Source organism: Salarias fasciatus, chromosome 18 (genome assembly GCF_902148845.1).
Source record: "Salarias fasciatus chromosome 18, fSalaFa1.1, whole genome shotgun sequence".
Lineage (NCBI taxonomy): Eukaryota > Metazoa > Chordata > Actinopteri > Blenniiformes > Blenniidae > Salarias > Salarias fasciatus.
Genome location: NC_043762.1, coordinates 21,393,739 through 21,417,536, shown reverse-complemented (window position 1 = coordinate 21,417,536; position 23,798 = coordinate 21,393,739). Strand labels below are relative to the sequence as shown.

General features: G+C 45.0%; 4 protein-coding genes and 4 non-coding genes across 8 annotated transcripts; 2 read left to right on the top strand and 6 right to left on the bottom strand.

Moving 5' to 3' along the window:
- Positions 1 to 3,717: 3,717 nt before the first annotated feature.
- eif4a2 (eukaryotic translation initiation factor 4A2) lies at positions 3,718 to 10,172 on the bottom strand. The gene is made up of 11 exons (XM_030114900.1): positions 10,043 to 10,172; positions 9,113 to 9,170; positions 8,000 to 8,132; positions 7,597 to 7,736; positions 7,026 to 7,194; positions 6,836 to 6,945; positions 6,392 to 6,535; positions 5,076 to 5,213; positions 4,901 to 4,990; positions 4,587 to 4,666; positions 3,718 to 4,511 (listed from the first exon to the last, which is right to left on the bottom strand). Exons 1-11 carry the CDS (start codon positions 10,069 to 10,071, stop codon positions 4,367 to 4,369), a joined length of 1,236 nt encoding a protein of 411 aa, XP_029970760.1. The 5' UTR covers positions 10,072 to 10,172; the 3' UTR covers positions 3,718 to 4,366.
- On the bottom strand, positions 5,294 to 5,474 carry LOC115406192 (small nucleolar RNA SNORA81). Its single transcript, XR_003933505.1, has one exon. It is a non-coding gene; the product is annotated as a small nucleolar RNA SNORA81 (small nucleolar RNA).
- On the bottom strand, positions 6,619 to 6,799 carry LOC115406191 (small nucleolar RNA SNORA81). The gene has a single exon (XR_003933504.1). It is a non-coding gene; the product is annotated as a small nucleolar RNA SNORA81 (small nucleolar RNA).
- Positions 7,297 to 7,371, bottom strand: LOC115406193 (small nucleolar RNA SNORD2). Its single transcript, XR_003933506.1, has one exon. It is a non-coding gene; the product is annotated as a small nucleolar RNA SNORD2 (small nucleolar RNA).
- Positions 7,884 to 7,957, bottom strand: LOC115406194 (small nucleolar RNA SNORD2). Its single transcript, XR_003933507.1, has one exon. It is a non-coding gene; the product is annotated as a small nucleolar RNA SNORD2 (small nucleolar RNA).
- Positions 10,173 to 12,141: 1,969 nt separating the features above from the next.
- Positions 12,142 to 13,098, bottom strand: setd9 (SET domain containing 9). The gene has a single exon (XM_030115150.1). It carries the CDS (start codon positions 13,058 to 13,060, stop codon positions 12,254 to 12,256), a length of 807 nt encoding a protein of 268 aa, XP_029971010.1. The 5' UTR covers positions 13,061 to 13,098; the 3' UTR covers positions 12,142 to 12,253.
- A 224-nt stretch (positions 13,099 to 13,322) lies between these two features.
- On the top strand, positions 13,323 to 17,119 carry dcun1d1 (DCN1, defective in cullin neddylation 1, domain containing 1 (S. cerevisiae)). The gene is made up of 7 exons (XM_030115758.1): positions 13,323 to 13,406; positions 14,762 to 14,975; positions 15,073 to 15,241; positions 15,322 to 15,452; positions 15,545 to 15,627; positions 16,317 to 16,413; positions 16,505 to 17,119. The coding sequence occupies exons 1-7, from the start codon at positions 13,404 to 13,406 to the stop codon at positions 16,579 to 16,581; spliced, it is 774 nt and encodes a 257-aa protein (XP_029971618.1). The 5' UTR covers positions 13,323 to 13,403; the 3' UTR covers positions 16,582 to 17,119.
- A 626-nt stretch (positions 17,120 to 17,745) lies between these two features.
- Positions 17,746 to 23,501, top strand: ccdc39 (coiled-coil domain 39 molecular ruler complex subunit). The gene is made up of 20 exons (XM_030115128.1): positions 17,746 to 17,856; positions 18,962 to 19,081; positions 19,166 to 19,312; positions 19,411 to 19,569; positions 19,663 to 19,755; positions 19,830 to 19,958; positions 20,064 to 20,255; positions 20,333 to 20,436; positions 20,505 to 20,637; positions 20,719 to 20,913; positions 20,997 to 21,161; positions 21,245 to 21,382; positions 21,536 to 21,744; positions 21,821 to 21,944; positions 22,026 to 22,185; positions 22,267 to 22,373; positions 22,614 to 22,754; positions 22,847 to 23,026; positions 23,109 to 23,194; positions 23,339 to 23,501. Exons 1-20 carry the CDS (start codon positions 17,746 to 17,748, stop codon positions 23,499 to 23,501), a joined length of 2,856 nt encoding a protein of 951 aa, XP_029970988.1.
- Positions 23,502 to 23,798: the final 297 nt, after the last annotated feature.

The following is a 23,798-nucleotide window of genomic DNA, read 5'->3' as shown; positions in this document are numbered from 1 at the left end:
ATCCCTTGTGCAAATTTGCTTAAGTGGAAGCATGAGGTCAGACGGCCAGGCGGAAACGGAAAGGTTGAGACAATCTTCTTATGCAACATCGAAAAGGTGCCGTACGAAGTCAAGTCAGGCGCGAAGATGGATGTGATGAAGAATCCAAGCCTACATGCTAACGGCCGTTTCATTTCCCTCCAGAGACGAGAACCGCCAAACCACAATCTGAGCAGTGCTCTGAACACTGCAGGTTCCAGGAAAGCCGGTTCAACGGTACACATCCTTCCCGTCGAGTGTTTTCTCTCGCCATAGCAACAGTTTGCCAGGCAGCAGCATCGCAGGAGCTGCGAAGCGCCGCTCGGGCCTCATTAGAGCAGAAGTGGCAGCACGGTGCAAGAAAGAAGGGGCTCCACAATTAACACCTTCACTTGTTCACGTCTCTATATCCTGTCTGCACAAAGGAAACGATGCGTCTGAGTGTGTTTACTGGCAGACTGCTCACTACGATTTCGTTTTCCGCCCGACATGTGATCCACGGAGCCAAAAATACTCCGGACATCAGCCGCAAACTCATCAGAGTCCTGAGAGTCTGATCCGCCGAGGCATGTGGCACACGGCTCACAGTAATAATGGAGGCCGCCGGCGTCTCGGTGCTAACGGGCGTGACGCCAAAGCCGTCTTCAAACGCCGACGGGACCAGTTTCCAAAGACGGGCCTGAATGCTGCGGAGAGATGATTTCTTTTGTTCTCCATGCAAATTCAATGAGCTCCACAGCTTTTCATCTGCAGTCACATTTCACTAATTGCAGCTATTTCCTGTTGTTGTTGTTGTTGTTGTTGTTGGGGTTGGGGCGGGGTTGGTTTTTAAATTGGGGCCACTGGCGAGGGGTTCTGTGAATTGAGTGTATGCGTGTGTTTGTTGGCCAGGAAATGGAAATGTGGTGCGAACTGTTTTCGAAAAACTTCCACCCAGCTGCAAGAGACCAAGTCAGCGCTGATGAGGAGACAGGAGACGTTTCAAAAGTTCCATTGTCTCCATTCCGTCTGCAGAGAAGGCGTCCTCTGGACTCGCAGCAGCCACGCTTCCCAACGCAGAAATCCTCTTCCTCCTCCTCCTCCTCCTCTTCTTCGCATCATCTTGAGGTGGAGAAAAGGCCTCCTGACTTCACCTCAGCCATATGTTTATTTGTGGAGCTGTCAGGATAAGTCGTTCTTTAAACAGCTGTACTGTTTCCATGGCAACATGTAAAGGAGAATGGGGCCGACGCCAGCTTCAGCCTCACGGCCCGCTCCGAACGTCTGTTCGATAAACCAGAAGCTGCAGAACACAACGGGAAGGTGTTCTCTGAAGGATTCCGGGTTAGCTTCATTTATTTCGAGTTTTTAGTGTTGGGTTGAGAGTTCGGGTTATTTTCATAAAGAGTAACCCAATTCCTGGGTTACAGGCCTATTAATTTAACCCCATGTCTGGGTTTTCAAGGTTATGCACCAGCTTTGGGTTTTTTTCAGGAAACAACCCATTTTGAGGCTTGTTTTTTTTATTATTAGTATTATTATTATTAAAAAGTTTTTTGAAAGGGAGTATACGAGCACAGCAACAGTATCCTGTGTTCCTGGGTTCGTTAAAATTAACCCTAACTTGAGTTTCGTCTTTTTCCATACCAATTAGAATTAGGTTAGAATTTGGTTATTTTTTGAACCCAACTGTTTTTAGTGTGTGATGCTATAAATACACAGTTATGCTGTTTCGAAATGTGAACTTGGAAAGATGTCGAGCTGCCTGGAGTTCTATTTTTAGCCTTACTGTGAAAGTGGCCCACATGGGGTCAGCTCATGACGGAAGTCTCGTCAGGACAATAAAGTTATGTTGGGTCGGCTCACAGCAGGAGGCCCGGCAGACGGGACGGCGTTTGACAGGAGACAGTCTGAGGCTGCGCTGCTCACTTCAACATCTTCACACAACGGGAAGGTTCTCTCTGCAGCTCATTAATGATGCTTTGAAGCGACAGTCCGAGGGGGAGCAAGCGAACCTGACGGTACGTAGCAACAGATAAGACAGCAGGCGAGGTTAAAGCAGGGGAAACTCAGAGGAGAGTCTGTTCTGGCCTGACGCTCAGTGAAGCACCAGGATGCAGAACCTTCTGAAATCCCACACGGACCGCAATAAAACACCTTTGTTTGCCACAAATACCGCAAATGCACAAGGAAATCGTTTCTCTGCGTTGAACACATTCCTGAGGAGCAGCGGACGCCGCCGTGCGTCGCCCAGGGAGCGTTTTATGGTTTGAAAGCTTTACTCATTAACCCAGAGGGACCTGGCTCTTCAGGCCCCGCTCTGGTTCTCCAGGTACCAGAGACGCACAGTATGAACAAAAAAAAAAAACATGATGTGACCAGTGGGTGTCTGAAAGAGTAGGTCAGGTAAATTATCAAATGTCTATTCCAAAAAATGTGCCAAAAATTGTGCTAGAGCATTCATAGTCTGAACATTAAGTTGTATATTGTGCTGATAACACTGTACAGCATTTCAGATTTATAAATAAAAGAACTAATTAGAAGTTGCAACTAGAAAAACTTAAGACAGATGATTGATTGCAGCAACATTTTTTTTTTTAAGTTGAACAAAATTAAAATTAGTGTCTCACAAGTTTCCGTCTGGATTAACTTGTGTGAACTTTTTCACAGAGCATAAAAGGTTGATGGATGAATGGAAGGAGGCGATATCAGGATTAACACTATTCTCCACCGACTTGAAACTTCTCTAGCAGTCAGTTAAGCCGAATCTAAAATCATTTTCCATTTCGATATTTTTTTTTGTAAACTATCCATTAGAGCTAATGAAACATCAGAGGAAGTCACTGAGACGCTGATGACAGGAAGTTTGTAGGAAGTGGAGAAATAATTCAACAAATCTGAGCTAAAAGGTTCCGGAACAACTCAGGAGCAGTGATCAGAACCATCTGGACACAGTGCTGTATCTGAAAAATGCTTCTTTAATGCTGCATTTGAGCTTTAGGAGGAGGACGAGAACAGAGGAGGAGGATGGTGATCAGTGCTGACAAAAATGTGAGCTTCCCTCTGTTGGACTTTGTCAGCTGTTGTCAGGGTACTTCATTAAGGAACCAAGAAAATGGGGAAATACAGTTAATGATACTGTAAATACAGACCAGCAATGACAGGCGTTTTCACTGGATTAATATCTGAGGATCTCTCTGCCATCAAACTGGGACTTCCTGTGAACACCGGATCACTCTGGACACTTTAGGAACTGAAACCTCTGCATGCATCAGCTTCTGTGACTTTTTCCACGGGGGTCAAACGAGAGCCGTGCCAACAGAAGCATCGGTTCCCGTTTGGCTGAAGCGGTTTATGAAAGTGCATTAAAAACACTGAACTTTAATAAAACCTAATTTGACTCAAACACTCTGCACTTAACTCTTGGTCATTTAACCAATCAAGTTCCTTTTTCTGTAATAAAAATCAGTGATCTAAGTTCCTAAAGCTGCTGATGCCCCAAAGCAGCTCAGAATCACGAGGATCTCTCAATTTACACTGATGCAGTTTGACTTTACTGATTTCAGTGTCAGTACTGAAGATGCTCCTGGTGTATTTTGAGTCGACTCATCCTGTGAAACCAGAAATGAATGGTCATGTTTTTCGACCGCAACACTTCCACACCTTCACCAGCAGGTGGAGCCACAAGTCTTGATGTTCAACTTATCACGACAAAGCGAGTTTACTTACAGCAATATCAGTTTATTAAGACATACAATTCAAAGGAAAAGGAAATCTGAAAAGTAGTCAAGGGAATAGCAATATACTCTGGGAAGGTAAAATCACGTCAGCAGAATACAGCCAACCAGTGAGTAACTCTCATATATAGCAAGTGGGATAAAAAATATGGTACATTTAAACACATTCACAAAATATAACCAAAAAAAGCAAGTGAAACTACAGTATAATATGACGGGTGCCTCTACTAAGCAGGCCCACAATACACCGCACATATGTTAGCATAACATAGTTTGCAGACTTTATACAGCACTTATACCTTTTAGTCCACAAGTAAGTTACTAAATGGTGGAGAACATCAAACACACACATCTTAATTGAACATGGAAAAAGATTCCCCGTAAGGACCTTAGTGCTGACAGACCCCATGGCTTCGCAGCGCCAGCCGGCCAGCTGTCCAGGTTAGAATCTACACCTGTCCGAGAGGGACCACCATCGAGAAGTCGCCTCGCTGTAACACACACCGAAATTCTTATCCAAAGTTTAGCATTGAGAAGTTTTTTTTTTTAATCCCCCTCGAATAATATAAGCACAATGCAAGTGGACGATCGCTATCACTGCGTTTAAAAAAACAAAAAGAGAATCTCGGGGCTCAAATCAGGTCGGCCACATTCATAGGCATCTCCTCCACGGTCGTATTGTAAAACGTCTCGATGTCTCGAAGAATCCTCTTGTCCTCCTCAGTGACAAAGTTGATAGCAACTCCTTTTCTGCCGAAACGGCCTCCGCGACCAATTCTGCGGCGGAGAGGTTAGAGGTTAGCGCCTGGAGGCCGCCGGAGAGGAGATGCGATGCAGCGTCGCTCTGCTCACCTGTGAATGTAGTTCTCTCGGTTTGTGGGCAGGTCGTAGTTAATGACCAGGGAGACCTGCTGCACGTCGATCCCTCGAGCCTGAAACGAGAAGCGCCGCTCAGTGACTCCAGCTCAGAGCAGCCGATTCCTCAGTACAGCGTTAACGATGATGTCGCCCGTATTTAAGTAACAGATTCCCACAAGAGGAGGATCCATTGTGGAGAACGAGCCTTTATCTCCCAAAAGTCTGGACTGCTTGGTCACGGTGAGACGGTCGCAGGACTCTGTGAGACATTTTGGGTTGAACTGGTGGAAGAGCGAGACGTCTCTTACCAGAAGGTCAGTAGTGATCAAGACTCGGCTTGAGCCGGACCGGAACTCCCTCATGATCACGTCTCGCTCCTTCTGGTCCATGTCGCCGTGCTGCAAACGGAGAGGATCACTAATCAACACGGCGAACGCTGGAGCCGTGAAACGACGGCGCCGACCCGGCAGAGACGAGTCCTACCAGAGCGGAGACGGTGAAGTCCCTCGCATGCATTTTCTCAGTCAGCCAGTCCACTTTTCTCCTGGTGTTAAGGAAGATGACCGCCTGGGTGATGGTCAGGGTTTCATACAGATCACACAGCGTGTCCAGCTTCCACTCCTGCAAAAGGCGAAGACCGACGCTGTTGAGCAGAGTCCAGTGATTAAAGGCATCAACACAGACGAACCAAGTGTTCCTTCATATGTATCACAGCATCTGGAGGCAGAGGACACTGGACATTCAGAAAGAGGTCCCTCCTCGCCTCGGTTCGACGCCGTGGCTTGATCTCCTTCCCTGGTGTACCCGAGCTTACACAGCCGCAGGAGCCGAGCCCGGAGGTCCGACTCCTGCAGTTCGAGCGGGGTGCTTTAGAGAGAAGTGAAGCTACAATGATCCGACGGCAGCCCGTTTCATTTTAGCTTCAGTCTCGTTTCTGTGTCAAACTGTCATTTTAGTTTTAGTCATGTTCATATTCTTTTAATGTAGTCCAGATTTAGTGGACTAAAAGTCAGAACATTTCCATCAGAACACCCAAGGACTATTCTCATCTGGTTTTAGTCAATGAAAATTGCATTTTCCTCTTTACAGTGATGTAAATTCTACTTAACCTCATCAATATAGCATCATTTCCTAGTGCAGTGTACTCAAAACCAAATTTTTGATTTAGTCAAACTCATTTCACAAATCATTTTATTATTGTTATCTTGTGAACTTAATAGAGCCATTTCACACATGTTGCTCTGATCAACATTTAACAACCAACACAAACCAATTTAAAAAAGTATCATGACTGACAAAAAATATATATACATACAAGTTTAACATACAGAGAAACAAAGTGCATGAACGCAGGTCACAGCATTAACATAAGAAAGTGTGTGCCTTGCTTGTAAACTGAAAATAACCACAGATGGCAGTGACTGCGACAACAGTAACTACATGAACTGTGCCCTCCTGGGCGTCTTAATTTAAAACTGGTTTCCACACAAACTAATAAATATCCAGTATCTCAATTATTCTCAAACACAATCAAATATTGTTTCCTTTAAAGCCTACATGAGTCAAGCAGTTGGGGTGGAGCAACCCTGGTCCTACCTGCACTGAGACAGCGGCGCCATCGTCTTGAGACCAACAGAAGCTGCGATAAAATTCTGACAGTGTAAGAAATCTGGGATCATCTCAGACGCAAGAAGCCACCAGCTGAAGCAGATGATTGAAAGCGCTCTGCCCAGCCGCCCCGCTCAGCGCCACCCGGCGGCCCGCCACCCACCCTGCAGCAACGCCAGGTAAAAACTCACCTCTCGCTCCACGTTGATGTAGAACTGCTTGATGCCCTCCAGGGTGAGCTCCTCCTTCTTCACTAGGATGCGAATGGGCTCCCGCATGAACTTCTTGGTCACCTCCAGCACGTCTGCTGGCATGGTGGCGGAGAGCAGGACCACCTGGAGGGGCGGAAACACATTTCACAATACAGTCCAAAGGAATCCCAGAAGTTTGAACAACGCTGTGAAACGCTTCGAATCTCAACTGTTGCACCCAACCTCGAGACGACGGCCAACGAACATTAAGAAAGAGGTTCGACCACGTCTCAGTTTCAGCTGCAGTGCACAATAATCTTCTTCTGCGTAGGACTCTGCTAGCATTATTACATGAAACAGGAGATCTGGATCATGCAATTATAGCAGACTTCTGTTAAGGCAGAAGGAGAACGCCGACGCTCACCCGCGTTAACAGACCCTCACCTGAATGTTGGTGTTCAGCTTCTGGAAGATGTCATAGATCTGATCCTTGAACCCTCGACTCAGCATCTCATCGGCTTCGTCCAGAACGAACATTTTGATCCATTTCGCATCTGGTGGGAAACGGGAAGCTTACAGTCAATCCCAGAGTGGACAGCAGAACTTCTGAGTAACGGCAGCGGCAGACGCTTACAGAGATGTCTCCTGTTGAGCATGTCGAACACGCGTCCAGGCGTCCCCACCACGATGTGAGGGGACTCACTCTGGAGCTTTGAGATTTCATGTCGGAGATTAGTTCCTCCGATACAAGCGTGACATGTTGCTCCCATGTAGTCACCCAGAGCCAGAATTACCTTCTGAATCTATTGTGTGGAAGTAAAACAAACAAAAGAACAACACTTCAGGACATCTAGAGATTAAACAAGGCAGGACAAACACACACACGTGTGCAGAACAACTGTTCAACGTGATCAGTGAAACAAAAAAAACTCTCCACAGCAAGAGTCAGTCCCGAAAGATGGTATGCCATCATGTCACACAGTTTTCCACACAAATGTCAGTTCAATCAAGCCAGATCACCTTTTAGATCGATGCAGCCATGGACAGAGACTGCACCAATCGTAAGAGGAATCCTCATTGTTTCAAATTTGCAGAATTTTGAGAATTTTTAAAAGATGGTACCTTATGGTTTGAATCAGTGTCCTCAGTGTGCTGCCTAGGCCTGAGACACTGTTGAGGTTACCGAGACCTCAGGAACAGCATACCTGCTGAGCCAGCTCTCTCGTGGGAGCCAAAACCAGAGCTTGAGTGTCCTTCTGATCAATCTCCAGCTGCTGCAAGATTGAGATGGCAAACGTGGCCGTCTTACCAGTGCCCGATTGAGCCTGGGCAATAACATCATAGCCTGAGCGCAGGGGAGGAAACAAATGAAAATTAAAACAATCGACAATCTAGAAAGGCTGAAATACCTAAAAAGCTGGAATGTGAAAAAACAACATTTGAGATAGAGTTGTCCTTTATGCAAAATAATCCATTTTAAAGTGACAGTATTGAGTGATCAGTGTGAACAAAGGTTATCCCCATTATAGGGTAAGCCCCGAAAGATGGTAAAGCATCATTTCACTCAAACATACACAATCCAGTTCCGACAAAAGGTCACGCCTGTACCTTTGATGCAAGGAATGATTGCCCTCTGTTGAATAGCCGACGGCTTTTCAAAACCATACGCATATATTCCCCTGAGAAGAGTCTCCTTCAGGTTCATGTCATCAAAGTTGTCCGTAATCTCGCTCCAGTTGCTCTGAGTAGTAAAAAATACACGAGGTTGTCCGTGAGTGATTGTGCTGAACCACGTGGTGATGTTTAACAGTGAAAAGTGATATAAAGTCATTAAATGTAAGTAACTATATGTGCAGATATATCTGGCACAACACGAAGGCTATGTGCAGAACAGGGTTGGCTCTGAGCACCTCTTAATACTGTCATATCTGCAAAAGGAGGATTAAATCAGGTCTCTGATGAGGTCTGAACAGAATAATGGACTCCTAACAATGATTGGTAAACAACAAAGCTACATTGTGTTGAGGCCAGTTTTGAGCACTGATTGCTACATGCAAAAACTAAATCAATGACACATTCCTTGTTTTCTTCAATTAGGTTTTTCTAGCGTTTCTACTATTTACATGTATATTTTCAGTCCAAAGATATTAGGTAGCAAGATACACATTACATATTTCCATTGATATTAACTTTTAAAGTGTGGTTTTTAAATCACATGCAAACTACATATTTAATCAATTCTGATACATGGTTTAAGACAGGGGTCTGCAACCTTTATGACCAAAAGAGCCATTTTTGTGACTTTCAGCCAAGTCAAGCTGTTCTGGAGCTGCAAGACACATTTAACCTTTAAAATGAGGCGAATGCAGCTCAGGAAGTTTTGATGTACAAACAAAAACTACATCTTATGATGCATTTTTGAAGTTAGGGTTCAGAATAGTGAACATTTTATTACATTTAACCAACTTTGTACTGAATTTTAACAGTTTTGCTCCTCTTTTCAAGCATTTTTCTTTTACAATTCCGAAATTTTAGTAGTTCTTTTAGAATTCTTGACATTTGTTTCATGTTGTAAGAGCCACTACAGAGGGACTGAACAGACACGTGGCTCCAGAGGTTACAGACTCCTGGTATAAGATCTGCAATCACTTTATAAAACACATGCAGGCTCTTTCATGTACTTAATCTTAGTTATTGAACTTTAGTGCGTCTTTTCTTTACCTCGATGACCCCATCAGGCTCCATTCCATCTGGCCTTCCATGGTCTCTATCTCTTGAACTGTTGGAATCATAAGAAAAAAACACATTTTTAGATGCAAGTCAACTTCATAACAATAATAATGGTGTCAGTCCTGAAGCTTGATGAGAAAACCGGTAGCTAACGACACGCCGCCTTCGACCACGTGTTGGATCATGTGCACGCGGCTAGCAGACTGCTCCTGTAAACCCTGCACCTCTCCTGCACACCGAGACACCGGACACACGGACCGGGGTTTACCGTGGAGGCAGTCTCGCTCTCCCGGTCCGGGTCACGCCCTGAAGCTCCCGTTTCACCACGCCGAACTTCACTGGACGCACGTGTCAAATTCCACGAGCTCCCTTCCACTACCTGCCCGTCCAAAAAAAATCCTTATGTAACATAGTCAGGTTTCAGACCCACACACCCACTGCGACTCCAATCCAAGTATGACTGGAAAAAAGAGCCAGGCCTTTGTGCAGATATACCCCAACATGGAGCTCCGCTGAGCGGCAGCTGGCCAACATGTCGGACTGCGGGGCCTGCGCGACCAGGACGGGCTTCGGCGGAGAACCAGGCCGAGGCTGGCCAACGGAGCTGTTCAGAATGACCCAGCGAGACAACCAGCGGCCCCTAAAGTCACCGCGACACCTTCTTGTTTGCTTTAAGGGTAATTACGGTGTTAAAATCCATTCGGTGCCAACAGTTTCAACGGTTGTCGGCACAGCATCAGTCACAAAGCTACGCTACCACATCACCATTAGCAACAACATCAGCCCGACAGAGGAGGCCCGTTTAGCTGCAAAATTACCCATTCCGCAACGTACTGGAGGCACGCCAATGATATATGCGTGTCTACAGTAAAGTATAGCGTACTGCCTTTTCAAAATAATCACATAATAGCAAGTATTTACCTGTTGAAATCAGCAGAATCGCAAGACATGGTCCGTTCCCAACTTCGGCATGCGACTGGAAAGATCGCTGATGGCGACGCCAGCCGCCTTTATGCGGCCGGACTATTTTCACTGAGGAACTCAACGCTCCCTTCAGTTCACAACCGAATATTTGGGGACCGCGTTAATCTTCTAATCGCACTACACTTTACGCACATTTTTTTTATTCAGCGGGGGCATCCTCTGTTAACATCCAAAATCTGAAAATTGTAGCAGACTATATTGACCGGCGGAGGGATATTGCAGTGGCGGCGGGTGCGCAGGCCGCTACAGCGTCTCCAGCAGGTCAAAACTCGGCCTGGCAGCAAGGTTGTGCAACTTTGAGGAGAGCGGGTTCGTGTGAGGCCGCAGCATGCTCACATCAGTTTCTAACTGTAGATTTCTCCCCAGGAATGGATGCACCTCAACATTTCAACCAAATGCACATGGATTTAGGATATGTAATATAATAAGATAGGCTACTTCAGCTTTTGTTCTCCATAAGAGTGTTAAACATCATCATCTTTCCAGTCGCATGAATGCTATTTCATGGAACCATTCTCGATTTTTACCTCAAAAACATAGATATTTATAATATTGTTCTACATTTACACATTTAAACTAAGATTATTCATACCTTAAAATACACAATATCCTTAAACTGATAGAAAAGATGTTGTATTGCATTCTACATGAAGGGTGAAGTCTCTGAAGTGACCCGATTTTCCCTCAGATTGGATTTGAGGAAGATGCATCACAGTGTGATGGGATTATCTGGAAATACCTGAGCTACCAGTTCTGATCTGGGGCCTGCAACAGCCAGGATGGGATTTTCTTGGTTTGGATTCTGAATTGTTTTACAGGCTTCGAGTGGATCAATTTATAATAGTAATCCCCTTTTTTATGCATTCCATAATCTTAATCTCTTAATGCTTTTGTATTTATGTATTTCTTTGTTAATGTTAATTACCTTGTGTCTGAATTCTGCTGTATAAATAAGTGTTACTTGCCTGAAGTGACTGAGTGAATTTCATCTTAGATTAAATTATATCATGTTCCTTACTATGAGTAATTTTACATTCCAATAGAAATCAAAAAGAATATAGACTATATGTATGTACATGTCCATGCATGCCTGCATGTGTGTGCTCCAAAATACTTTGAGAATCATATTCCACATTGTTATGGCTCGTCTTTGTGGTATGTGGTTTGATTGTTAAGTTCTTTGAAAATGCATTCGTCAGACATTCATTTATACTCACAAGTCAGAATTTGCTTGTGAAACATCCCAGCAGTATTTCAGTTGCAGTGTACTGAGAAAGACACTGAGCGTGAGGCACCTGGACGACACAATGCATCTTCTGGGAAAAACTGATTGGACAGACAAACCTGTCAGGATCACAGGTTTGTGAGCCGCTTTCAGAAGTCTGTCATGTGCCTCACTGAGGGAAATCTGAGGGCTTCATTCTTAACACAGTACTGAGTGAATTTCCTTTACCTGATGGTAACTCTAAACTACAAAGAAATGCAGTATGAAGATCACCAGCCTTATAGAGTTATAACAGTTATACAGCTAAAAAAATGATAATTTATATTGTAACACAAAGCAATTGTAATCAACTGATTTGAATTGTGTTGCCGTTATCTGAGCTGTATATGTGCAGAACTGCATGTCACTGAAGGCTATAGGTGTTTCCCTGTCCCAGATTTTATTTTTCTAAATAAGGACACGTTTTTGAGGTAAAAGAACAAGATTAGTTTCTTGGTCTTGTTCTCGCATTCCACTGTCACAGAACTGAGCATGAAACCCTCGGATAAGCTTGAAGTGATGGAATTTTTCAATAAAATGAAGGGTAGGGCTGATACTTGCTCGTGTGGTCAGCACAGCTGCAAACAGCATGCAAACTCCAACTGCACTTCAGCCAGGGTCTGTCCTGCTACACTCCAGTCCATGAATGCACATTAGTGCTCAGATAGAAAAGCATGTTCTTTGTGGATTACAATACACATACTGAATTCATTTCATATGGAATTGCTGTAGAGCAGTTACAAACATCAGTCAGTAGACCATATGAGAAATGGTTTGCATTTATTCCAGTTTATTGCTGGTTGTACAAAACAATATGTCTGCGTCATCACCCTCAGTCGAAGGAGGGACACTGGGGATGGAAATTCAGACTTGGAGTGAAAGCTTCAGTGCACAATGGTGTAGTAGTTGGAGAAAAGTTCCTCCCCTGCATGGATGTCTCTGAGGGACACAAGAACCACACAGCGCACAGGCCTCCCTGCATCCTGGCTGTAGTTGACATTGGGCAGAAATCGGCGGAGCTCCACGGGGAACTTGTCCGGCACGTCGTACTCTTGGTAGCAGACGTTGGCAGGCCTGTCGTTGGAGCAGTTGTTCACATACTGACCCACAGCCAGGGGGTTCAGTGGACAGTCTGTCAGCCAGCTGGTGTCGCTCATGAGGAAAGGACCCATCCTGTCTCTGCCACTGCATGACCTGAACAACACTTTGGAGATGCCCTTGTCATTTCCGTCCACCAAAACACCGTCGATGCACCTGAACACGAAGGGGTTTCTGATGGACTGGAGCAGAATGGGCTCATACGGCTGGTAGACAGCGCCGGGATACATGGCGACTGTCACTCCTCTGGGCACAAAGCCTCTGGTGACAAACACTCCTGTCCCCGCCGAGGGGAGCGAGCTGGGCCTGCGGTCAATGCAGAAGCCCAGACACTGCAGCATGGCATCTTGTGCACACACCGGATGTCCTGCGCGGATTTCCCGGTTCACGCCATGGCCCCGGAGCAGGACTCGGAAGAGCTTCAGCAGAGTAGCAGAGACCTCCTCATCCGGGACCAGTTTGTCTTTGGAGGGCTCTGACACCTGCCGCAGGGTTTTCTCGTTCTTAGACAAGTTCAGCACGACCCAGGGAACAAACCTGTGTCTGTACGATTTCCATTTGTTCCAGAATCTCCTCAAGGTGAAGGAAAACATGCAGATCAGCGACAGTTCTGAGCCTGAAGAGTATTTTTAACAAGTGCCAGAGTAATTCCCACTAAGCCCTTTCAAAATAAAATCCAGTACTTGTTGAAAGGGTCATTATAACTTTCCTATAACTTTCTACAACTTTCACTACCGATTCAGTTTTGCTAAATATTATGAAAAATGTAGTTAATAAATGTTACTTTTATCATTATGACAATTTCTTAAGCGGTATCGATCAGGGCGCTCATTTATGGACTCTTTATCTGAAAAGCAAAACTTTAACCGGAAGCTTCAACACTGAGCTAACATTAGCTAGCTTGATGGGAGAAGAGGGAGTCCGGCAAACACAAACATGGTAAGAAAGCATCCATTAGAAGTGTTGTTTCATCGCGAGAAATACACAGCACCACTGCGCATTATATGTCAACGACTTAGTGATTGTTCGAGTCAGATAATCGCCCTGATGACCATTAAATCGCCACTACTATTACAAAACAAACGTAGCTCCCTGTGTTAGCCATTAGCTAACTAGCACACCGTGTGGTTAGCCAAGTCGTTTTGTTTCGCTAACCTCAAAGCCAACTAAAATCAAGCTTACACACTTCACTGGGACATCGGGGGTATGTTATTGGGCTTGTTTTGGGACTACACTTCCTTGTTTCGTGTTTTAAATGTTGAGGTAGCTGCTTTGTAACTCAGCAGGTCGGTGATAGCAGTCGCATAGCATAGCGTTGCTAGTCCTTCACTGTTAATATGTTTACGTGTTTACATAGCAGACTGATTACCCAAAGTTCCTTTTCTTTAATTAGTGTCTGGATGTTTGGTCTTGCAGTAGTATGACGATACATATGTGACGGAAAATTAGTTTATTTTGTTATTCAAGATAACACATAAATGTGTGATGGTTGTTGTAAAAGACAAACTAAAGCCAACCTAGTCTTAGTGGAATGTGGGTCACGGACCTCCTCAAAAGCTCCATTGTTATCGATTCTCCAATTCTGTTAGTTTCTATATAAATGTATGTATTGATGTGTTTTTGGGTGAACATGAGTCCAAAATTTCCCTTAGGTGTTTTTGCTGAGTTGAGATCTATTGATTATGCAGGTCTTGTTTTTGTTCATGAGTTTCATTTGTAGTGGCTTTCATTCACAGACATGCAGTTTATCTACAGATGATCCATGTTATCTTTCAGGACAACTTTGTATTGAATTGCTGTGACTCATTTTCTAGAACAAACTAACTCAAATCATGGAAAATGCTCTTCAGTCAGCAGATCCTTTGTCTATCGGGGTCATGTGTTCAGGCCTGTATCGTTGGTAAAGTTCACTGAAAACTTACACAGAGTGTATATTCATGTGATCTTATCTCTTTTTTATCTGCTCTGGAGGCCATTGTGTGCGTGTTGTTTTCAGAGATTGAGCTTGCTGTTCACTTTTTCTTCAACACTGCATAATTTCTTTATATAAACTATAGAATCAGATACTTAGATCTTTACCTGATCAAATCTTCATATATATCAGCTTCAGTTTGGCCCAAAAGTCTTTGTTTTTTCGACAGAGCACAACTGGAGAGTAATTTCCTACTTAAACCATCCAAATCATTACGATTCGAGCAACTAAATCTGCACCCATCTGTAGTAGCTACATCAGAGGAACAGGATGTTTGATTTATCACCTGTGTTTCATTTTCTTCTGTTTGTGTGTCTTGTAGAACAAGCTGAAGTCCTCACAGAAGGATAAGGTTCGTCAGTTCATGATATTCACACAATCGAATGAGAAGACTGCTGTGACTTGCCTGTCACAGAATGACTGGAAACTAGATGTTGCCACAGACAAGTTTTTTCAAAGCCCAGAGCTCTATGTTTCAAATCTTAAGGGAGCTTTAGACAAGAAGAAGCTCGACCAGCTGTACAACCGATACAGAGGTATTGAAATGATAAAAAAAAAATCCTGTAAACATTATACATGATGGAGGAATAGTTATATAATATTGAATGAATTGTCTTGTTCTCTTGTACTCAGATCCTCATGATGACAACAAGATAGGCATCGATGGGATCCAGCAGTTCTGTGATGACTTGGGTTTGGACCCCGCCAGCATAAGTGTCCTCCTCATAGCCTGGAAGTTCAGAGCAGCAACACAGTGCGAGTTCTCAAAGCAGGAGTTCATCGATGGCATGGCAGAACAGGGGTGAGTATTTCATTTTATATGTCTCAAACATACAACCTTTATGCAGCAGGGTTTATCAGTGATGGTTTCTGCCTCCACAGGTGCGACAGTATAGAGAAGCTAAAAGCTCAGCTGCCAAAGATGGAGCAAGAGCTGAAGGACCAGGGGAAGTTTAAAGACTTTTATCAGTTTACATTTAATTTTGCAAAGAATCCTGGTCAGAAAGGTTTGGGTAAGGATCTTTTAATGCTCCCCAGACAACTTTTTTCTTCTTCATTGGTTGCTCTTATCTCAACTTATTTCTGGCTTCTTGTTCTTTTCCAGATTTAGAAATGGCAATCGCGTATTGGAATTTAGTACTGGCTGGAAGATTCAAGTTCTTGGGCCTGTGGAACAAATTTCTAGTCGTGAGTTGTTATCCACTATTAAGAGTGTCCCTTAAAATGCACGTCTTCACTTCTCTGCGTATTTCTTTTTCTTGTTTTCATGAATTGGAGAAATTGGAAACAATGGGAAGCTGGGGGCTTGAACTGCTGAAAGGAGGCCAAATATTCTCAATATAAACATTCCTCTATGTGATAATACCCTTTATTTCTCTCCAGTTTAAAAGAAAAAAAAACTCCAGTGCAGGTTTAAATTCATGGCAGATCGGCGTATCTGAATAAACTTTGGATGCTCTTTTGTAGTTACTTTTTTGCTCCCATATCTTTAAGGATAAATTATGGGGTTATTATTATAAAAAAAAAAAAGTTAAATCTTTGCTGGGTTGCTGATGAGTGCTGGAAGAGAGGCACACTGAAAGGAGGGGTGTTCAATTTCTATTCATCGCAAAATAATAGGATTTGAAATGTGTTTCAACTGAATCCAACTGTCCGAAGTGACTTTAGGGGATGAAAACTGGGAGAGACTGAAACATATACGGAAACCTTTGGTGAAATCACCACTTTAGTGGCCTTAACGTGCCCTGCCATTGAAACAGGCAAAGCATTCTAGAACTGTATGTTCCTCTTCCAAATGATCTATTTTCTCATCCCAGTCGTGGCGCAGTAGCAGTCTTCGCTTCTCACTATTGAACTCTGTTCCTCTTCATCCTCAGGAGCACCACAAAAGATCAATTCCAAAGGACACTTGGAATCTCTTGCTGGACTTCAGCACAATGATCACAGACGACATGTCGAATTATGATGAAGAAGGTTCGTAGTCGCCCGCACAGCTCGTGCAGAAACATTCTGGAACGCTCGTCTTTTCCATGATCATGCCCACAACCGTCTGTTCCACCAACAGGAGCTTGGCCTGTCCTTATTGACGACTTCGTGGAGTTTGCTCGGCCTCACATTGGGACCAAAAGCACGGCAGTTTAACGGCCGCTCCCTCCGAAGAACCATCCGTGAGGTCTTTACTACATAGGGAACGCAGTGACTGGAGGCCAACAGGACCACAACAAGCTGAGAATTATGTTGCCTTTTCAACCCTCAGGACTGAAATATTTTTCACAGCAGAGACTTTATATATATACTGAATGTACATATATAAAAAAAGGCATATCTCTTTGTTGGTCAGCTTGTGATTGTATGGAACTTTTAAGTATTGGGCTTTTTTTTGTGCGTTCAAGCCAAGCAAGGAGGAGTCACTGTCGTGATCTGTGTGATTCTTTGATGTGTTTGAACCCAGAAGCAGATAGATAAACTCACTTGAAAATAATGTAAACTCGAGGGTTCACAAAGGGGTGTTGTTCTCTAATTATTGAATTTTAATACTAGTGTGCATTCCCAATTTATTTCTGTTTTATGAGACATTTGAGTGACAACTTGGTATAAAACATTGATTGTAATTTTTTAAGCTTATTGGTGTTTGTTTAAACAAATGTTGTTTTGAAATAAATGTTCTGATTTGGTATCTTTAAATCTGCTCTTGAGCCTTCAAAGGGTTAAACTCAATCTGAAATTTAAAAAGAAATCATTTTTTTTGTAGTCTTATTGCACAAAGGTGCAGATGGGTGTGAAATGATGTGAATTGTTTGGAATATAGCTGAAGCATCTCATTTCTAAAAAATCTCAAATTAATGGGGCTTCTTTGATTGTTACAGGGATATGCTTTTTCCTTCATGGAATATTCCAATAACTAAATATTTTAAGGAATTTATATCAGAATTTTTCATATATGTTGACAGGAGCAGCAGCAAGAAGCACAAAAATCAAGGAAAAATTGACCAAAAACAAATTAAAGAGACAGTGAAACACCGTTCTTTTTTTCTTATTTTTTTTTTTTGTAACTACTAAGCTTGAACACAGACATTAACAGAAGTGATAAATTCCAACGTTAACATTATGTTTTAATAATTAATCGGTGTTTCCTCCAGTCTCGCGCAGCGTCCTCGTGGCGGCGCCATTTTTTGTCAGGACCGGTTGCTACGGGCAACGGTCAACACAGCCCCGAAACAACCTGCCGCTACATAGAAAAGCTCCACTGCAGCGGTAATATCTCCCCGGAATATCCGAGCTCCGGCTGCAGAGAGGCGCAGCGCCATGGCGAGCTTCGCGCCGTTCAGCCTGGAGGAGGCGGAGCTGGAGCTGGACTGGGATGAACGCTACGCGGCTCCGGAGCTGGACGCCGAAAACACGGCTCTGGTGGAGGAGGTGAGCGGGATGCAGCTCAGTATGAGCGCCGGTGTCAGCTGCGCTTTCCTGGGACGATGTTTCAAATCACTCTGAGGAAGGATGTGAGGCAGAATGAGAATGGAAATAAATAAATCAGATATTTTAGAAATTCAAGACAAATAATACAATATTCCACACAGTTTTGTGTCCCGAAAGTTTTAAAACGTTTGTTGGTTTGTGTTGCCAACTTCTGCCGCCAGGGGGCAGCACGAGACAGGCCATCGTTTAGGCTTTTGTTGAAATGGATAGTTTCTTCCTCAAAAGCAGGTTTTCATGTCCATGAAAGTGTCAGTGTCGTCAAGATCTGAGTCTACTGTTTACGAAGAACAGTCACGTGGCTTTGTCATGTTTTCATGATGACAGTTTATTTTAGTTGTGAGTTTCTTTGCAAAGAAGTCAGATCTTGGTGACACAAGCTGAAGATGCTCCAGACAGCACTAGGCACTGTTAGCACAGCCGTTTGAAAACCACAGTAAAGTTACACACCACTGTATTTGGTGAGGTTACTGAGTACAAGAGGCTGGATATATCTGCTTCGCATTTTATTGCAGAATTAATTTGTTCACAGCATTGTACAAAAAAGAAAAAAAAACCACCGTTATTTCAAAGAAGCATAAACTCCCTTTGGGTAGAACTGTGCAAAACTGTAAATATTATTGCAGTAAAATTGGAATTGAACATATACGCCATTTGTTCCTATTTGTCTGGACACACATTTTCACCCACATCACATTGAACTTTGTCTCTTGTAGTGCAGTGAGGAAAGTAACTCTGTCCAGCATTCATAAGCAGACACAAATAAAGTATGACTGACATGACATAAAAATGATAATGTTATAAAACAACAGACAGTTGTATTAAAGCAATAGATTCAAGTTCAAAACCATTTACAGTCTTTTGTAAGGAATGAGAAACTGCTCCTAAAATGTGAAGAAATGACTAAATATTGAGAAGGTTGAACTAATAGTTGAGCAAATGTTTATCATGATGCGACGGATGCACTAAAGAGACTGAGAACAATTCTATATCTGAACCTAATTTGTCATTATGTCAAGATTTCTGTGTCATTAAATGTAATTGTCAGATTCGTGAAAAGGAGAGGTTGTTGGCGGAGGTGGAAATGGCTCTTGAAAAAAACAAGGACACGAAGCGGATGATGGCTGACGCGATGAAAGGTTTGGAGGATGAGCTGAGAAGCAACGAGGTCAGTTTACCGATGCACGTGTTTCATTGATCTGGAAGAGAAAACAGTCAGCACGTCGAGGGTGTTTGTTTGTTTGTCACGCAGGCTCTGATCAAAGTGAAGGAAAGGGAGGGAGAAACTGAGAACCACCTCGTCGCCCTCGCAGACAGGAAAAGAGGAGTCCTGTCCAGACGACTGGCCAGGATGAAGACTGAGATAAAATCTTTCGCTGAAAGAAAAGAGAATTTAGAGGTCTGTCATTGCTTGGTTTCCTCTTCCTGCCTGACTCTGAGGAAAAGACCATGGCTGTCGGTGACACAAGGCGCTCATCATCCTCTGTGAATTTCCAGAACCGCATCTTCCAGACCGCACGGAAAGTGGAAGAGTTTCAAGAACAGATGAACTGGGACCAGCAGACCACGGAGGCCTTCTTCAAGGAGGCGGCGCGGCAGAATGAAGACACAATGGCCATCACCAAGTACGCTCACCGGGACGACCAGAGGGTGAAGGTGAGAGAGGAGAGGACTCTGTCCTGAGCAGTAAGTTCATTCAACGCTCTAGAATGATTCACCGGAACGTCGTTCAAATCTTCCCTCTGACAGGCTCTGACTCTGGCGATAGAGAGAGCCACACTGGAGGTCAACGACAAACGCAAAGCCTTTGAAAAAGGGATGACTGAGAACAAATGTTTACAGGTAATGTTTTGTTTTGAGCCTCTCAGCGACAGGTTTTCCCGCTCTCTGTGACAATGCTCTTGCGTTGTGATCAGTTTGCCCTGGATAAGGCTACAGAGAGCCTTCAGAGGGCGTACCAGGAGAACCAGCAGCTCAGCCAGCAGTGGGAAAACACCATCAAGCAAAGGAAGCAGCGGGATGCCGAGATGCAGCAGTGCGCGCTGGTACAGTGTATCAAACACACACTGACTGAAACCCACCGGATGTGAGTGTAAACTGAAAAGCGCATTCGAGAAATAATCAGTGTTACTGTTTCATCATGGTTCCAGCAACTGGCCCAGGCCAATGAAAAGTACCGCGAGAACGTCGTCACCCTGACGGAGAGCAAGCAGCTTTTCGACACTCAGAAGAAGAACAACAAGGAAACCAAGAGGAAAACAGACGCGTCCAAACGCGAGGCGGTCAAGCTCCGGCAGGATCTGGCGGAGGAGGAGAGGAACCTGCGCAGCCTGCAGGATGAGGTGGGGTTCTCAGTGTGGTGGGTTTGACGCGGTCTGTCTTCATGTGAAGACGAATCCTGTCCTCACGCGTCGCACAGGTGGGCGTCTGCAAAGGGGAGCTGCACAAAGCCGCGTCTGTGGTGAAGTCCCTGAAGTCCGACATATCCAGAATGAAGACGGACATCCAGAACGACGATCGAAAGTCAGTGAATCATCGCCACGCTCTGTCTCCGGCTGCTAACTCACCCGGCTGCATGTAACCTCCTGCAGACTGAGGGAGGCAGACGCCTACAACGCTGCTCTGGAGGACAAGCTGAAGGCCGTGACTCAGACGGCTCTCACCGAGGAGGAGAGGGCCGCTCAGATGGACCAGCTTCTCAAGGACGCGGAGCAGACGGTCAAGGTGAGCTCCAGGTCGTCTGGACTGAAGTTTCAGCCAGACAGTCGGTCCGCTGTATGACCTTCTCCCTTTGCTTTGCTGCAGGAGCTGGATGTCCTGCTGAAAAACAGCAACCAGGAGCTTTTTCTCGCCACAAAGAATTTAGAGACGCTCAGGGCGAAGGAGAAGGATTTAATCTTGCAGATTTCAAACAGTAAGTCGACCATCGGTAACCTGGACGGCCAGCTGGAGAAACAGGAGAAGATCCTGAGAAGACAGCAGATCACCATTCTTCAGCAGGCATGCGGATAAAAACACTCACTTCTGATCTCTAGGAATTTTTACAGTCATTGATCTTTATTTTTCCTTCCTGCTTTGTGCAGTCCACCCAGATAGAGGTGCTGAATGAAAAACTGGCACTCCTCCAAGGTAATCTGTCTTCAGATGAGAGACAGATGTTGGAAGCGAAAATTTCTGAACTGACCAGAAATCTGGAGGAGAAGAAGGAAACAGCGAACATCCTCCAGAGCGCGCTGAAAGAGTCCGAGGTTGGTGTCTCACCTCAAACCACATCGTTTTCAGGCAGTGAAGCAATGGGACGCCTTCTCCTGTGAATCCCTGCTCCCGGCAGAACGCTGTGCGCCGTTTGAAGAGGGAAGTTGACCAGTCGGAGTCTCAGAAGAGAGATCTGTCCGGCGCCGCCGAGCAGCTGCTGCTGTGTTGTAACGGCAAGGAAAAGAGCCTGAAGGCACTCAAGCTGAAGAAACAGGTACGGTACGGACTGATTTCACCTGAGACACTGAACATTCTTCAGACAGTAATAAGTTCAAACTGAAAAAAAAAGAAGATCCAAAATAAAAGATAGATCTAACAGGAAGGTTTCTGTTTGCTGTCGTCGTGGACCTCGTGTTGTTGTTTTCAGGAGAGCATGGTGAGATACCAGATCTTAAAGACAGAGGTGGAGCGTTTGAGTGATCTGCTCAACAGCAAGGAAGACAGCATGCTGTCCTCCGAGAGACACAAGCTGGAGCTGCAGAAAGCCATCCGAGAGAGGGAGAACGACATCAAGATCCAGAGAGACATGCTGTGTCGGCAGCTGAGCCTCAGCGACCAGGAGAGGCAGAAGCTCAGGTGAGGACCTCCAGACCTGTGACCTCCGACCTCCACCCACGCAGGCCGTCTCATTGGCTGACCGACTCTGTCTCAGCATCGAGCTCAGCGAGAAGCTGCGCAAGATTGACGTCATGAAGAAACGTTTCGAGGTTCTGACCGTCTCCATGGCGGTTCCTGAGGGCGAGGAGGAGAACGCGCAGGCCTACATTATCGCCAAGGTGAGAGGTGAAGAGCACGGTCATGAAACACGCCAAGGTTGGGTTTTTCCGGGACTTAACGTCGTCTGTGCTTCTCTCCAGGTTGCACAGGAGTCAGAGGAGCTCCGGCAGAAAGGCGACGCTCTGGACGCCAAAATCCGGAAGACGGAGCTCGAAAATGTGGCCCTGGAGAACAGCAACCTGCTGTTCAGCCGCCACAACGCTCTGCTCCGGCAGACTCTCAACAAAGTGGATGAATCCAGTAAGCCGAGCTCAGGTTTAATGATTCATGCGACAACTGCCGAGATCGCTGAAAGCATCTTTCACTGATCGTCTTTTTAAGGCTCCCAGTATCAGGAGAAGCTGAGACTGGAAGAGCAGCTGAAGGCGACTCATGAGATGCTGAGAAGCAGGAAAAAACAGGTCAAAGAGCTCCAGAAGGACCTGCAGGTTTTTGAATTTTTTTTTTCGATGTTAAGCTGCATTTTGAAAACTGAACAGTGTCAAACAATGTGCAGTCTGTCAAACAGAGCGTCTTTCCTCCACTGACTGTGGACAGCAGTTGCAGTGCTGTGCCGTGTGTTTTAGCATGACTGACTCTGCTTTTTAACCTCGTCTCGCTCTTGCATTGGCTCCTCTGTGGCGTGCTGTAAGCGTTTGGGTGTGCCGGTACTCGTCTCGTTTTTCCAGGACAAGAACGATACCTTGGAGATTTTACTCCAGCAAGATCAGGTGGACCAAGAAAGCATAAAAGCCAAACAGCAGCTCATCACAAAGCTGAACAAAGACATCTCTTCCCAGCAGGAGAAAATGGACAGAGCCACAAAGCAGGTCTGTGTTGATTCGATCCCTCTCGAGGGATCATGTGACGCCGCCGACGCCGCAGTCCCGCCGTCATCCTGCTCCATCTCTCTTTCTGCCAGTGCTCCAAGCTGATCAAACAGATCCGCTCAGCGAAAAACACCAAGAGCGAGACGTCTGAGGAGAGAGACATCAGGCTGAAGGAGCTGAGGGAGTTCAGCAGGAGTCTGGACAGGATGCTGAGCGAGACCCTGGAGAAGACCCCCGACCTCAGACCGCTGCTGGAGAAGTATTTCCAGCAGGTATCGGTGTCAGACACAGCACTGCCAGGACAGGACGGGTCAAAGTTTATTCACCTCTGACATTCCCTCCTGTTTGCTTCAGGCCAGCCTGTCGCTTCCGGCTCCTTCTTCCACTCCGATCAGCCGGAGCTCCAGAACCAGCTCGGCCTGCAGCCTGGCCTCTTTCAGGTCTGACCTGATCAGTGCTAAAATCCTCTCATTATCTCCACGAAAGAAGACTTGAACCGCTCCTCACTGATCTTCATCTTTATGTTATAAACTGAGACTGCAGGTTTGAGTGTTGTCTTCACTGAAACTCTCTCCTCGCTGTAGGTCCAGTGCTTCCTCAGCCAGCGGCAGCTCCGACGCCTCTGCGCTCTCCTGCTCTGTGAACGTGGTCGATCTGGCCTTGGAGCTGCCCTCAACCTCCCCCGCCTCCAAGTGTTCCAGCTCAGCCAGCAGCAGAAGCAGCAAGTCCAAGAAGATGCTTCCCTGACTGCTCTTCATCATCATCATTATTCTTCATGAATGGATCCTGGGATCAACTAAACCCTCGTCTGTGATTGTAGTCAGTCTGAGTTGCACAGAAAAGCTGTGGTGAGGAGTGTTTTTGGCCTTTCATTTACCATTCATTCATTTATTAATTCTATTTAATCCAAATAAAACCATCAGAAGGTGACCATTCTGCGTGTGAATTTTTTTGTGGATACTAATTTCTTCCTCACTATATTTTAAAGTCTTCTCTACACTGGACTGGATGGTGGAGGTTTATTACTGCTGAGTGACACACAAT

What these genes read in the sequence shown, in the direction of transcription:
- eif4a2 (XM_030114900.1), bottom strand. Translation starts at nt 10,071, where the DNA reads ATGTCTTGCGATTCTGCTGATTTCAACAG. An exon ending in GATTCTGCTGATTTCAACAG is followed by an intron (nt 9,171 to 10,042) that starts GTAAATACTTGC and finishes TGATTCCAACAG; the next exon opens with TTCAAGAGATAGAGACCATG. An exon ending in ACATCAACGTGGAGCGAGAG is followed by an intron (nt 5,214 to 6,391) that starts GTGAGTTTTTAC and finishes CGCCTTTTGCAG; the next exon opens with GAGTGGAAGCTGGACACGCT.
- setd9 (XM_030115150.1), bottom strand. Translation starts at nt 13,060, where the DNA reads ATGTTTTCCTTCACCTTGAGGAGATTCTGGAACAAATGGAAATCGTAC.
- dcun1d1 (XM_030115758.1), top strand. An exon ending in GATGGCATGGCAGAACAGGG is followed by an intron (nt 15,242 to 15,321) that starts GTGAGTATTTCA and finishes CTGCCTCCACAG; the next exon opens with GTGCGACAGTATAGAGAAGC. An exon ending in TGTGGAACAAATTTCTAGTC is followed by an intron (nt 15,628 to 16,316) that starts GTGAGTTGTTAT and finishes CTTCATCCTCAG; the next exon opens with GAGCACCACAAAAGATCAAT.
- ccdc39 (XM_030115128.1), top strand. Translation starts at nt 17,746, where the DNA reads ATGGCGAGCTTCGCGCCGTTCAGCCTGGAGGAGGCGGAGCTGGAGCTG. An exon ending in AGATGCAGCAGTGCGCGCTG is followed by an intron (nt 19,959 to 20,063) that starts GTACAGTGTATC and finishes TCATGGTTCCAG; the next exon opens with CAACTGGCCCAGGCCAATGA. An exon ending in GCGCGCTGAAAGAGTCCGAG is followed by an intron (nt 21,162 to 21,244) that starts GTTGGTGTCTCA and finishes TGCTCCCGGCAG; the next exon opens with AACGCTGTGCGCCGTTTGAA.